The sequence below is a fragment of the Chroicocephalus ridibundus genome, chromosome 12, assembly GCF_963924245.1.
Source record: "Chroicocephalus ridibundus chromosome 12, bChrRid1.1, whole genome shotgun sequence".
Lineage (NCBI taxonomy): Eukaryota > Metazoa > Chordata > Aves > Charadriiformes > Laridae > Chroicocephalus > Chroicocephalus ridibundus.
Window position 1 is genome coordinate 9,832,211 of NC_086295.1, and position 14,403 is coordinate 9,846,613.

At 38.3% G+C, this 14,403-nt stretch overlaps 1 protein-coding gene across 1 annotated transcript in view; it reads right to left on the minus strand.

The window, feature by feature from the left end:
• Positions 1–969: 969 nt before the first annotated feature.
• Positions 970–14,403, minus strand: part of ARFGEF2 (ADP ribosylation factor guanine nucleotide exchange factor 2) — a 36,757-nt gene continuing 23,323 nt past the window's right edge. The window contains exons 24-39 of the mRNA XM_063350447.1: positions 13,474–13,514; positions 13,221–13,390; positions 12,427–12,578; positions 12,081–12,253; positions 10,829–10,989; positions 9,862–9,992; positions 9,631–9,760; positions 9,023–9,158; positions 8,072–8,210; positions 7,930–7,984; positions 7,554–7,668; positions 7,162–7,292; positions 5,854–6,022; positions 5,326–5,464; positions 4,139–4,256; positions 970–2,509 (exon numbers count right to left, since the gene is read on the minus strand). Coding sequence (XP_063206517.1) covers positions 2,333–2,509; positions 4,139–4,256; positions 5,326–5,464; positions 5,854–6,022; positions 7,162–7,292; positions 7,554–7,668; positions 7,930–7,984; positions 8,072–8,210; positions 9,023–9,158; positions 9,631–9,760; positions 9,862–9,992; positions 10,829–10,989; positions 12,081–12,253; positions 12,427–12,578; positions 13,221–13,390; positions 13,474–13,514 — 2,137 coding nt within the window. The 3' untranslated portion in view covers positions 970–2,332. The remainder of the gene's footprint in view (positions 2,510–4,138; positions 4,257–5,325; positions 5,465–5,853; positions 6,023–7,161; positions 7,293–7,553; positions 7,669–7,929; positions 7,985–8,071; positions 8,211–9,022; positions 9,159–9,630; positions 9,761–9,861; positions 9,993–10,828; positions 10,990–12,080; positions 12,254–12,426; positions 12,579–13,220; positions 13,391–13,473; positions 13,515–14,403) is intronic.

Here is a 14,403-nt window from a genome sequence, read left to right on the forward strand (position 1 = left end):
ACCATTCCCAAACAATGCTTACACAGAACAGACCAATTACTGAAGAGCACCATATGAACCCTTTGGAGATAGCGAAAAAAGAAAGAAGAGAGGAGAGGAGAGGAGGAGAGAGGAGAGGAGAGGAGGAGAGAGGAGAGGAGAGGAGGAGAGAGGAGAGGAGAGGAGGAGAGAGGAGAGGAGAGGAGGAGAGAGGAGAGGAGAGGAGGAGAGAGGAGGAGAGAGGAGAGGAGGAGAGAGGAGGAGAGAGGAGAGGAGGAGAGAGGAGGAGAGAGGAGAGGAGGAGAGAGGAGGAGAGAGGAGAGGAGGAGAGAGGAGGAGAGAGGAGAGGAGGAGAGAGGAGGAGAGAGGAGAGGAGGAGAGAGGAGAGGAGGAGAGAGGAGAGGAGGAGAGAGGAGAGGAGGAGAGAGGAGAGGAGGAGAGAGGAGAGGAGGAGAGAGGAGAGGAGGAGAGAGGAGAGGAGGAGAGAGGAGAGGAGGAGAGAGGAGAGGAGGAGAGAGGAGAGGAGGAGAGAGGAGAGGAGGAGAGAGGAGAGGAGGAGAGAGGAGAGGAGGAGAGAGGAGAGGAGGAGAGAGGAGAGGAGGAGAGAGGAGAGGAGGAGAGAGGAGAGGAGGAGAGAGGAGAGGAGGAGAGAGGAGAGGAGGAGAGGAGGAGAGGAGGAGAGAGGAGAGGAGGAGAGAGGAGAGGAGGAGAGAGGAGAGGAGGAGAGAGGAGAGGAGGAGAGAGGAGAGGAGGAGAGAGGAGAGGAGGAGAGAGGAGAGGAGGAGAGAGGAGAGGAGGAGAGGAGAGGAGAGGAGGAGAGGAGAGGAGGAGAGGAGAGGAGAGGAGAGGAGGAGAGGAGAGGAGAGGAGGAGAGGAGAGGAGAGGAGAGGAGGAGAGGAGAGGAGGAGAGGAGAGGAGGAGAGGAGAGGAGAGGAGGAGAGGAGAGGAGGAGAGGAGAGGAGGGGAGGAGAGGAGGGGAGGAGAGGAGGGGAGGAGAGGAGGGGAGGAGAGAAAAAAAAGAAAGAAAGAATCCAAAAGCTCTGACAGTGGAATATCCCAAGACAACCTCACCTCTGCTGCCCTACCAGGAAACTCAACTTAAAAAGCAAAATCCCAGGTTAAACACCTAATACCATTCAGGTAGGTTGTTGGTGTTTTGTTTTTGTTTTTTAAAATAGTGTTAGATTTTAGGTTTGGCTAATATGGATAGCACAGCAGTTAACATAACGCCTTTGTTTACATTATTTTAGGAAGTGGAGCCTCTCCTCCCATCCTGCCATACTCTTCCAGTTTAGAGAAGTCTTAAAACTTTAAATGAAAATTAGTTCAAAAGGATAGACATCAGCCCTGCAGTACTTCAACTGTAAACTGTTATATCGTGGAAACAGCTGTCACAGAAAACTGATGCATTTCAAAGAAAGAAAGAAAAATCTCTATGGCAAGCAAAGCTGCAGCGTTAAGTCACATTTGCTTCACAGGTACCTTCAAAGCATAGAAATGTATTGGTAACTCTTGCAATATATGAATGAACTTAAGTTTAATTTTGCTAGAGCAGTTTCATGGGAACTAATAGTTGAGAACAAAAATCATTTGCACAAAAAGACAAATCAGAAGTTGCAGATCTGCGGTAAAGAGACAGAACCTGATTATGCGTTAAGGACAGGACTTCTTGCTAAACAGACACAATTACTACTAAATACATTATAGTTCAGGGTAGAAAAGGTGGTTTTATTTGTTCTGAGCCTTGTTTGTAATATTACTGTATATGCTCTGTTTGTGATCTGGAAATGTATGAAAGTAAACGGAAAGTTTAGAAGTCTTTTCTTTTTAAATGCGTTTAACTCAAGACTAACAAGCTAAACGCCTGGTCTAGTCATGTACACACAAAGAAAAACCCAGAATGATTTTAGGTGGTCATTATCCACTGCAGTATAGTTTATTATGAACACATGTGCTAACATCACAAGGCTATACAACTATATTCACTATTTCCAAGGGGCATAATTTCTATTGAGGAATCCAGCTGATTTATCAGATTTAGCTGGGATGTAAGACTGAACAATTGATAAAAGACTAGAAGAGACAGACTCGATCATAAGGATGACTAGCAGTGAAACAAAGAGACTTTACATATACTGTATTAACTCTGTAAGCAATAATTTAAATAAAACTGCTGATAGTTTTGTAGGATGGACAGAACAGGATTTTTTTTTCCTCCTCCCCAAATGCCACTGTGGTAAGAGTAACTTGCTGCTGTGTTGATACACCAGGGTCCCATTTTCTCCCGTCCACTTTAATCCATCTCTGTAACATAGCTTTATGTACAAGCAGAAGTAACCAACCCTACCGAGGGCTACCATGAAGGTAAGTTCATCCCAGTTGTCCGTATCTGCTCCTCTGTTATGCAGATTTTGAACACAACACCTATACGCAGGAAGAACTTCCGTAGCACAGCTCGAAGCTCAGGAATCAGGTCAAATTGCATGATTTCACACAAGTATGGGTAGTATGTTGAAGCATGTGCCCTGAACTATAAAAGAACATATAAAAAAAACCCAAAACCACGTTATTCTCCATTACTATAGGAAAGTGCAATTTTTCCATATTTGTGAGTACACCACCTTGTTAGAACACAAAGGCCTCACCCAATCAAAGGCCCCCCTGGTTGGCCAAAGGGCCATCGCAAGCCCAGTGTCCGTTTTCCACAGCAGCCTTAACAGATGCCTAAAGGAAACCACACACGGAGCATGCATTTGGCATTACTTCCCTAAAACAGAGTCAGACTATTTTGTGGCTCAGGGATTTCTCAGGCTAGAGGTGGTATCAGGGACTACTTGTAGAAACACACACCCCCGATGTGAATTTGTCCAGCTGCTTCTCCAGCCTATTAAAATATCATCCACAATGTATAACAAAGCCTTCCACAGCTGAAGCAGTGTATGAAGAAGTATTTCTATTCTGTGTTTGGGGTTTTTTTTCCCCTCCAGTGACTTGCCATCTCCAAACCTCTCATTCACCGTCTCTTCCAGGGTAATAATTATCAGTCCCTTTCCTCTCTTCATGCTAATAATGGCTTTATGGACCTCTCATTTTTATTACTTTTCCAGATAAAAGATAACAGGGTAGAACTCAGAACTACATACAGTTCCATGTATGGGAGCCAGTCTATATCCCTTATTCCTGTTACACTCGCTCAACTGTTTTCCAGATCCATTACACTCCTTTTGATATGGGGGACCAGAACTGCAAACAGTATTCAAGACGCAAATCTGAAATGAATTTACGCAAGAAATATGCTCTGTCATCTGTTCCTTTTCCTAATGATGATCAGCATTAGTTACAGGGACAGTTGATGGAATACCCTCACCATAGAACTTTTATAATAAAAAGGTATTGGGATTGTGTACTAAGGAATGGCCAAGTCACCATTTTATCTACAAAGAGTTAAGACTTCTCACAACACACTGTAACACAGGGACATCACTGCATTGCTGCTATATGGAGAAGCCGAGCCACCACTACTACCAATTTCTTAAAATATTGGCAAATTGCAATAAAACATCCCAAACTACATAAGAGTGAAGTGAAATTACAAACTTTGCAATACAGAAAAAAAAAAAAACCCACACACCAGGAAAAAAAAAAAATACACTTTAAAACAAGATGGAGCTCAACAGTATTGGAAAGCTTAAAAAAAAAAAAAAGCAAGCAACTTCCAGAAATTTCTCTGTATGTCCTAATGTAGAAAATATTTGCATTCACCTTTTCCTTAAAAGGGCTGAGATCTTGAGAATTATTTTTTGCCATCACCAGCAAGGAACGAGAATTCCAATTCTACAGTGGTGAAATTTATCTCTACCATTCTTGTACAGCTGTAATACAGCAGAAGCCCATCCTTTATTGCACTTTCATATGAAAGCTCTGCAGTAATTCTATCAGTATTTCTACACAACTGCAAATTCCATGGATGCAGTCTGATTTTTTTACAATATGGAATGCTTGCCAAAAATGGAGATGTAACAATTACTATATTTCAAGGAGAGAACAGACTATGTGAATAAGCGAACTAGCCACTTTGCAATATGGATGATAATAAACAGAAACAGAAGTGAAAAAAATACCTGACTGCAAACAGGCATGACTTCCAGCCTATGCTTACCTTTTCATCACTGATTTTTAGTGTTTTTGTTAAAAGCAACAGCAGGAGATTGGTCCAAGCTTCTCTGTGGCTTTCTGAGTTCACGGTAATAAAATATGCCAGGGCTTCACTGCATACACTAAAGAGATGACACATTTCAGACAAGCCATAAAGAAAAACCACAAAAAGTTTTTGTAACACGCACTGTTTGTCCTCTCGGTGTATTTTGTTTTCAAGCAAGATGCATTTCCATGGGAAGTTTTCAGTCACATGAAGCAACTTTAAAAATTCATCTCGCCGATTTTGCTGTTACAGATAACTGAACATAAATATGTTGTCAATAAAGAACCACGGAGTCAGGGGTGGAAGAGTCTGATTTTCCTCATAAGCATTCTGTAATTAAAGTGCTGTCACCTTCAACCTGCAAACATTATTTCCTGATCCTGGGAAAGCTTAGGCAACAGGAACATGAAAAAGTTCTCCCTCCAAATCTAGACTGTTTTATTAAAGATCTGCAGAGTTCAGCATCATGGATTAAAGAGGGATTACTATTGTATTAATAAATTTTTGGTCCTTTCTGTAGACTGTCAACACAAGGCACAGACTGTACCACTTACTATGGCTTTTTTGGGGCACTATTTTAATTAGAGGGAATGGAACCTCCTCTTTTACACACTAAAATGATTAATATGTCCATAGATGCTGACAAATCAGAATGCTACTGAAATGGACTGTATTAATGCCAGTCGCAAGTTTAAGAGTTGTCTACATCTGATTAGAGATTAGTACTCTGAGCTTTTATGTACCAACAACTCACTTCCCAAATAAAGGGGAGCACAATACCTTTTTATATTTATTTATCATAATATTCTATGTTTACCTAAGTTGCAGGTATACAGCAGCTTATTCTGCACTGTTTAGATTATAGTACCCTATTATACCTCTGAATATCATTATGTACTCAGATGTGAAAAGTATTCATACACCACCACTTCTGTAAAGAGAAGCTAATGTCAGTCAAGGTGGTCCTTAATTTATTCCAAGTAGATCGTTTCCTTATTGCTAAATTAGCTTTTAAGTGGTCATATCTATGTCTGTCTATCTTCATATACTTCACGTGTTCTGCTCAGCAACTTAGAACGCCGTATCCAGGAATGCACTATGTTAGCTGAAAACAGAACGCATCAGAGCCAAGCTGTCACTCTTACCTAAGCAGCCGTCGTTGTACAGCATCCCAGGAGTCTCGGCGGTTTTCATCCACATACATTCGAAAGAGTATTCTCAAGCAACAAGCCAAGCTGCTGGTCTCTTGTTTTAAGAGATTGGGTTTTGATTTACCCTTGAACCCTAGAAATCAGTTACACAAAGGAGAGAGGGAACAAGCACGTTTGTAGTTACTAGCCAAGAGTTCAAGTTTATCAACAATATCTCTACTAGTGAACAGCAATGATTTCTTGTCCAGATAGTATTTCTTCCTCCTTGACTTTCTTTAAGACCAAATCTATAAAGATATTTAACTACAGTACTACCAGCTGCGTAGCTCTACTTTAATCAAAAAGGTAGATAGTTTGGCAAACAGAATTATTCAAGCCATCAGGAAGGAGACAAGTAATAGAAGCATGCAACACTGTCAGATTAACTGTAAAGATGATTTTAATGGCATACTTCTGTATCTCGATAGCTAAAGCTAGAAACAGAGCTCAGTATTTTTATCAATCCAAAAATAAAAGCCTCACCTGCTCTCCATAACACAGTTCGCTGTTCATAATTTGAATTAAAGGCTTTTGAGAATGAATGAGACTCTTGCAGACAATCTAGTAACTTAAAGAGGTGATGTGAAGACATATATTTATACATTCCTTGGTCTTCTGTGTCAATGTGGATATCTGCATCCAATGCATCTCGCTAAAGCAGGAGTGGAGCGGAGGGAAAAGAGAGAGAGAGGAACGTCAATAACATATTCTTTTTATGTAAGCTTAAGAGACTTTAATACTTCATAGACCATATACCACTAACTCCATACTCCATTTTTAGGTACAAGTGAAATATTAGTGCAATACAACACAGCAGAATGTTCCTGTCAAATACCAGAGTTGTATTCTTTTCAAGTAGGATATTTTTAAAAGAGAGAAGTTATGATCTATACTAGCTATTGATAAGAAAAAAAATAAAATAATGAACAACAAGGGAAGAAGCTCCCTTACAATGGTGTAAAAGAGTCATAGCAATACAATATAGAATAGAACATTTCCTCTCCTCTAGAAGCTGATGGGGTATGTCTGCTGAATTCTGAAAAACAAAGTGAACCACAAAAATAGTGCAAGTTTAAATGTTGCGTAGTGTAGAAACTCCTCATCTTTGGCTAATGTCATGTTTCATTAAAACTGATCAATATTTTTAGCTAATTTCATTGGAAATTTAGCTATACCATCCCCAAAACACTACCTGAATGCACTAACCCAAACTCCTAGCTTAACATACCAAAGCAAGAGCTACCTTGCACTATTCCCTAGAATCAGAATTTTCAGGTGCAAGGATCTCTCCGAGGCAGATAATGAGTTAAATCTTGACATTAACTTCATTAAAGTTCAACTTCTGCATCTTCTCCTGTGCAAACACCTAGAGGCTGAGCAAAGCCTCAGCTGTGGCTAAATGAGGTCATTCAGGCTAAACAGAAAAGAATGCTCTTGCCAAAACAAACAAAAAACATTCTTGATGAGTATGTATTAATTATAAATTATTATATATATTAAATTATATACAAATTGTATATAAAAATTAATTATAACTTAAAAACAATGAAAATATATTATATTGATAATAAAAATAATGGTAATACAATTATAATAATCTAACAGGCAGATTGCCAGAAAACACTGGAAGCAACCAAAAAAAAAAAGAGTTTAAGAGTAATGACACACACATTCAGGGCAGCACTTAAGAGTCAGAAACAGGAAGAGACTATTTTGTAAACACACTTCAAAGCATTCAATAGTCTTTGTACTTTACTGCTGCAATAAGGTTATAAATAAGTCTGCTGGTACCTGAGCTGCAGCCATGTGCTCAGCGTCTTCCTTCTTGCTTGTTGCTGGATAGAACACTATATTATCAATGGTCTGTATCAATTCCAGCTGTACCACACACTTTATAAGGAGGCCAGCAAATAGCTTCTGGTCTAATGAAACGGAGTAACAAAAGTTTAAGAAGCAACCTATGACAATTCACTACAACAGGCTAGCAGAACACTACATTACCGTTAGCATTTTGATATTTAGTGATGCTGTGAATTATCTTAAAAAGAGAAAATTTCTCTGCAAGGTATAAACACAAATTGTAGAGATGTATCCCAAACTTAAGTGCCCAAAAACGTTCTCTACAGAAGTGGGCTAAGAGTGGCTATAAAAGTTTATTAAATGAACTTGCATGTTTTCCTTACTTGTATAAGGACCACCTTTCCAGCTGTCATCTGTTGGATTTGAAAATTGACTTTGTCCTCTTTCTGAAGCATTTTTATCCATGCTGCTTAAAGACTGGTGATCTAGGTCTAAATCCTGGAAGAGAATGCAGAACAAGTCTAGTAATCCAAAACACTAACTACCAACCAGCTATCAGTTTTCAGATGACTTCACTAATCTTTGATTCAAAGTCTTCCTGAATCCATTCTTTAAATCTTATTTTACAGTGACACCAAATACAAGCTAATGTCAATTCCAGCATTTGCTGTCAACTATATTTACTAGAATAAAATATTTCGAAAGCTAACCTAACACGAAACCCTTCAAGTTAGTTTGTTGCACTGAATTAGCTCTTACCAAATGTTTTTCAGCTGAATCTTCCTCCATTCCCGCAGGCCTCCACGTCAGCAAGCTTCATAAAGTAGGAACAAATAAAAATAGGTAAATATTGTTGCTCTGCAATCAGGTATTAATATGAGAATTAAATTTATGAACTTACACATGAGGAATAGTAGTTTTGAAGATTTCTAGCATACAATTGCACGTCTGGCCCCACACTTCAGGGCTGAATTTCTGTCCGTTTAGTATTACCAGGTTTTCTAGGCAGTTTGTACCTGATCGAGCCAACTGCTCATTCTCTGTGAAAGAAGTGTCCCATAATTATCAACTTCTACAATATCAATGAAAAATTAAGCATTCTCTATTACTTCTCCATTAACATTTTTACAAATATTGTGAAACACATGGTATCATAGCTCAAAGCCTACTTACAGTACAATAATACCAAGCTTAGGAAGCTACTGCATAAAAAATAATGTTTAAAAAAAAAAGACTTAATGAGATTGAAATCCAAACAGGGAAGACACAGGACAGGACAGAAGCAGAAAGGAAGCATACAGTGAGACAAAGGAAGGAAAAGTACCAATTAGAAACTAACGATTTCCTGCAAGGTAGTCCCCTCAGCATTCCATGCTAGCAATTTGCAGGGTTTCAGGCATAAGTGTTGGAGCCCAAAAGAAAACACGTTCTTTAGAAAGGTATATTTAAAAGTACTAGATGGTTGAGAGAAGGGGGGACAACAGAGGGGAGAAAGAGAAAAAAAAATCAGAACGTGTACACGTATATATGTGTAAATAAATGAGGTATTTTCTCTGTGCGTTATCTGTGCAGCCAAAGGGAGAAAGGTAGTTGGTGGAAGATTAACACAACTCTTTAAAAGCTTTTCCTCTGTCACAATAGCACCATAAACACATTATAAACACATTAACGGAAGAGCTTCCTAACATTAAATAGAATGATGCTCCAATATTTAAGATACTGCATCCATCTATTACATAACATACTGTCCTAATGGTAGTTTTTATTCTTCCAAAATTCAGTTAACTTTCCCCTTCTTAAGCAATGAGCATTTAAAAAACACATAATCAAAAAATATAAATAAATAAGCTACCTTGTTTTACACACCAGTGTAACTGTGCAAGTATGTCAGGAAGAAGGATCTCATTTAAAGCTTCATAAAATTGTGTAAATACATCACAGATCGCATAAAGTGCATGGTTGCATGTAGTGGTCATCCATTCAGATTTCTGTCAGAAACAACGAAAAGTCTCTGTTTTTACATTGGTTCTTCTACGATAACAGCACTCGGTTGTACATATACATGGCTATTCAACAAAGGATGTGGCCTCTGAGGAGAGGAGCAGAATTTAGATAAGACTAAAAAGCCTCACACTGCAGATGTCTTGTCCGAAGTATTTAGTTGGCCACATGAATACTGTTCAGAAAACTATACATTTTCACAGTAGAGTGTGAATATTCTCCTCGAAAAATATTCAGACAGACAGAAAGGCCACTGGATACTATGACAAGTTCCATGCATACCGCAGAACATAGCGGAATACAACAATATATCATTACTTTTGGGGCAGTATGGCATGGAAAGACACTGACAAGACAAACAATACAAACTGCTGCCTTGATTGTTTGAGTTCTTAAAAAAACAAACAACTCTAAGGTTTGCTTGCTTTTGGGAGTTTTGTTTTGTTTTTTTGTTTTTACCTCTGTCTGTTGTTCAGGGAGTTTCATATTATCAAAAATCCGAAACACAATTCTGAACAGATCTTGCCACCAGTGTTTTTCAAAGGTATGGCCATAACTCTTCATTATTTCAAACATCACTGTTAAGCCTCTATAAAGAAACCCAAACAAATGAAGTAAAAGATGTTAAAATGCATACCTGTGATCTTTTCACTAACTGAATTAAAATAAAAAAAAGAGAAGCTTTATTACCTTGTTCGAACATCTAGTTTGCAACGATTGATGATACAAGAAAGTTCAAATAAAATGGGAAACCATCCTCTGACCCATACTCTGTCCCCAGGAGCAACATTCATGTCATCACTTGTGTATTCTCTTAATACCTTGGAGATGGGCAGGAATAAAAAAAAAAAAAAAAAAAAAGATTTAAAAAACCCTCAGAAGTCTTTAAATCTGACAGATTTAGATTCTACTGGTGGCACACACTTGAAAAGTTAGCTTAGTTTCTACCGGAACACTGAAATCCTGTAAAATGTAAGTATAAATCTGAGACATAACTATTTGTGATAGTACTGGAAAAAATATGGAAAATATTTAAATCCATTTTACTTAAGTCCTGCTTTATTTAAGGCTTTACAAGTTGCACAGGTTTGGACTTTAGGAACCAAGTTTAACAGTGACAGGCAACAACTATATAAATATGGGTAATAAGGAAGTCTAAGTTTGGCCGTAAGCCAGTTCTACACTTTTCTAGCATATAGAATACAGCACGCACATCTTGCAATGGGGACATGCAACTGCAATCTAATTCCAGGCTCTTTTCAGCAAAGTGATGATGATATTAAGTATTTACACAATAGACTGACGCAGAAAAATATGCATGTTTATAACCAGTTTAACTAGACATAATTAGGGTAGCAGAACAAGAAGCATTGTTTTGCAAGTAATTCTAACGCTATAAAAAAAAAACCAAGGACTGTTTCATTCAGTTATTTCCAATTTGCAATGATGAGACTGATAAGAAGTTTTCTGATTAGTCCTAGCTTACTGCTTACATAATACCAAAATGACTCCTTATTCTGAATAAGCCTGTAATACAAACATTTGCTACTGGGAGACTGAAGTTTGAGTCTGAAAGCTCTCAGTTACAAGATTAGTCCCAGTTTAACAATGTAAGCTACTGTAAGGATACACAAAGGTAAAAATTAAAAGAAAGTACCTGTGGTCTTTCTGAAACATATTTTGCACAATACCGAATAAGTCTAATAGCTTCCATGCTGGTGTCCGGAAATGCAACGTTACAGGCAAACTCAGAAAGACATTTTACTGCATCCTGAAATGAGTCAATTGCTGCTGGAAAGTGCTGTTGAAAAATATTTGCTGTGAAGAACAAACAAATACACTTTTTAAAATTTACTGATATTGAAATCCATAGATAAACTACCACTGATTACAGATGTCAGCCGTCATATACCACTACTGAATGGACAAACGTGAAAGGACCAGCTCTTCTAGGTTAAATATGGTTCTCTGTCTTCTGTCTTGCATTATTCCCCACCCCGCCCACCAAATTCGCCAGCATAATTTTTTCAGGTTGGATAATTACCAGTTTAAAATCTAGGATTATTTCATGGCTGCTTATATGGTTCAGTTCACCCCCACAGCATATGCAACCCAAAACTCTTAAAATACTTTCAGAAATAATAGGAGTAAAGCTTGATGTTACCTTCCCTACCGTGAATGAAGTTACCTAAATTATCTAAGCCTATTAATTATTAATTTTCTGTAGAAAGAGAGGAAGAAGCAGTTAGATTTTAGAATTAACAGATAGACAAAATACAAAAACAAATCCAATGCATACAAGCTTTTGAATGAACTACAAAACTCCTAAGTTCTATGTAATTCAAGTTAGGAAAAAAATTTTTACTACTTTTTGCTTTTATTAATGCTGTCCATAGCTCTTTTTCTCCCATATTACTTAATGGCATGAGGGTAGTTTCAGGACATTTAAGAAAGCTACAATCAATATTGAAGGTCCTCTTCAAGAATATTTCAGTTGGTTGTCTCCCTTTGAAAGTGGCAGCAGTATGTTGTTCAAATACACTTTCGTCTGCTCTACAAGCAGTCACATATCAGTGTCACAAGCTTTATGATCCCCACCATACAATACTGAATCAGCATGGAAGTTTGTGAAATGTATTCCTTAATCCAAAACAACTTATTGTGACAGATGGGGCAACATACAAACTTATTTAATCTATCCCAAACTTCCAAAGTTCTACAGCAGGATATCTATATCTAGTTTTTCCTGTCCATAGCAATCAGGAGACTCAACAGGTACAAGAGTCTGGCTACAAGATCTTCTGTTTATTTACCCAAAAATATAAGAGTCTAATTCAGATGGGCCTTTTAAACCAGAATCACAGCAGCTAAGCTAATTTGGGTATTTGCATCTGTTGAGCATTACTTACTAACTATGTGTGCTGTAGTTTGAAAGGCCAGCTCCACAATATTCCCATCATGGTCTGACGCTGCTTGATGAAAGACTGCAAAGATATTCTTCCAGCCTGAACGAATATTACCAGCTTGAGAGTTCACCATCTGTGCAATACAGCGTATTACCATGTCCCGAATAGTTGGAGATCTTAAAAAAAAAAAAAAAAGGAAAAAAGGAAAGTAAGACTTGACAAGTGGCACAATTTTACACTGGCACAAAGTAACTGTGCCACTTCCATGTACACGACAATCTAACCCACACCCAGTAACATCTTTAAAGTAGGACTAAAGCAAGCTAACACAAATTGCGGTGCATCACACCTGTTTTTCTTCATAATATGCTCAAAAGGCCTTAGGAAGTCTTTCTGGAAGCGGAAGTTGGCTAACTCTCCCTTCTCAAGAAATTTCATTGACAGCTGCCTTAATGAGTCTACTGCAAAGATGGCGACATCTTCATTAGGGTTACATCCAACCTAGAAGAAAAACATTTTCAAACACTTACCAACTAAAGTGTTACTTATGAGTAACAAAGTCATCATTCAAGTTTCATGTCAGTGCACTAAAAATCGCTAGCACATTCTAGTTTTCAGATATTTAGAAGATAGAGGGGTTACTTTCTGAGGGGTTTTTCTCAGTCATTTGATCCAACTAAACAGACCCATGGATTTTGTATGCAACAGGTGCAGAACTATAATAGCCAGCTAGACACTAAAAAAAAAGTAATAAAATCTTAGGTTAAAAAACCCCACCCCCAAACAAGGTCCTAAGGGTCTTAAGGAAAATAACTTTGCTGTTCCAGGATCATCTGTGTGTATTTTAAAGGAAAATTAACTTGGCATTTGATCAGAAGGAGAAGGCAATGGCATAAAGAAAATTACAAATGCAAAATCATATCATGGAGTGATTAAAGATGATTCTCATAAACATTTCCATTTCAATTTATACACTTTAGACTTTTAAATAGGTGCTTTGTTTAGGCGCCTTTAATGGATTATTTTATTACTTTTTTTTTTTTTACATATCACAACCTAAACCACTAAGAACATAGAAGGAAAAAGCTGATTAAAGAAGTCCTGCTATTCATGTATGTTCTGAAACTTGATTTAAAGAAATACCTTATTGAAGTGATCTCCAATCACATGCCAAATCCTTGACCACTGCAGCCTAATGCGATTCATGTTGTAATATGATATCTCCACTATCTTCTGCAGGCTGAACATGCGTGGGTGGTGTGGGGAAGCCAGCTCATCCATGGAAACAGCACACAGCCATCGGACAAAGTCAACTGAACATTAAAGCACACCACTGTTAGTTCAGGATGTTACACCGCAAGAGTTCCTGTAACCACCAAATGATCAGCATACATACCGATTGCATTTCCGTCCAGCCTAGTTGATCCTGTAAATATCCTATGGAACAAATAAATGAGTTGCAGTTTTAGTAGCGCATCCACAAGACTCAATCACATCTTAGTGCTGTAGGCAAATGTCAGTGCATCTCCTGGATGTACTTTACAATCTGCCGTGCCACGAACCCTGCAACTGTTTTAATCTTACTCCTTGGCAGCAGTTCATGTCCTTCTCCTAGTCTAAGCATTCTCTCCCCTGCTGCAAGTCACAGTCTACAATGCTCCTTCCCCGCTGCAGGGCGCAGGCACAGGCTCACAATTTTATCCAGTGCAAGTAGTGCCAGAGCAGTCATTTGGGTGACAGTACGTTAAATTTCATAGGGAGAATAAAAAGATATGAAGGAAGCTCTGCTGCAAGACTTTACCGGATGCCAGCCACCTGCTTGATTTTTACACAGTTCAAGAATACTGTAAGTTATGGCTGTCAAAACAGACAGCAGAAAGACTACAGATGCACCATTGTCCCTTGCTCCCTTTTCAGCTCTTCAGAGTCTTGAGAGGAGTTCAGACCACTGATCATGGTTCATAATGTTCCCAAGTCTTTCAGACTTTGATATGGTAACAGACACATTTATGTTACAATAAATACTACAAGTCTGAATGCAGGATTCTACAGACTTGCCCTATAGTTTCACTAATTAGAAAAAAGTCCCCTTCCAACGCATGGTTTATGATAGAAGCATCTCTTTCGACAAAATTTTAGAAGGACAGATGAGAAAGATAACGATTTAGACAAGAATGCAGTGACTAATGGATAAAGAGCTGAAGAGCAGCAACTGAAGAAATGCTGTAATACTGAAGTTCACAAAACTATTTAAATCATGTGATTTTCTTTGAAATAAGGGCATTTATTCATTTCAGATACCTGTCCTGTTCAGGCTAAACAAACA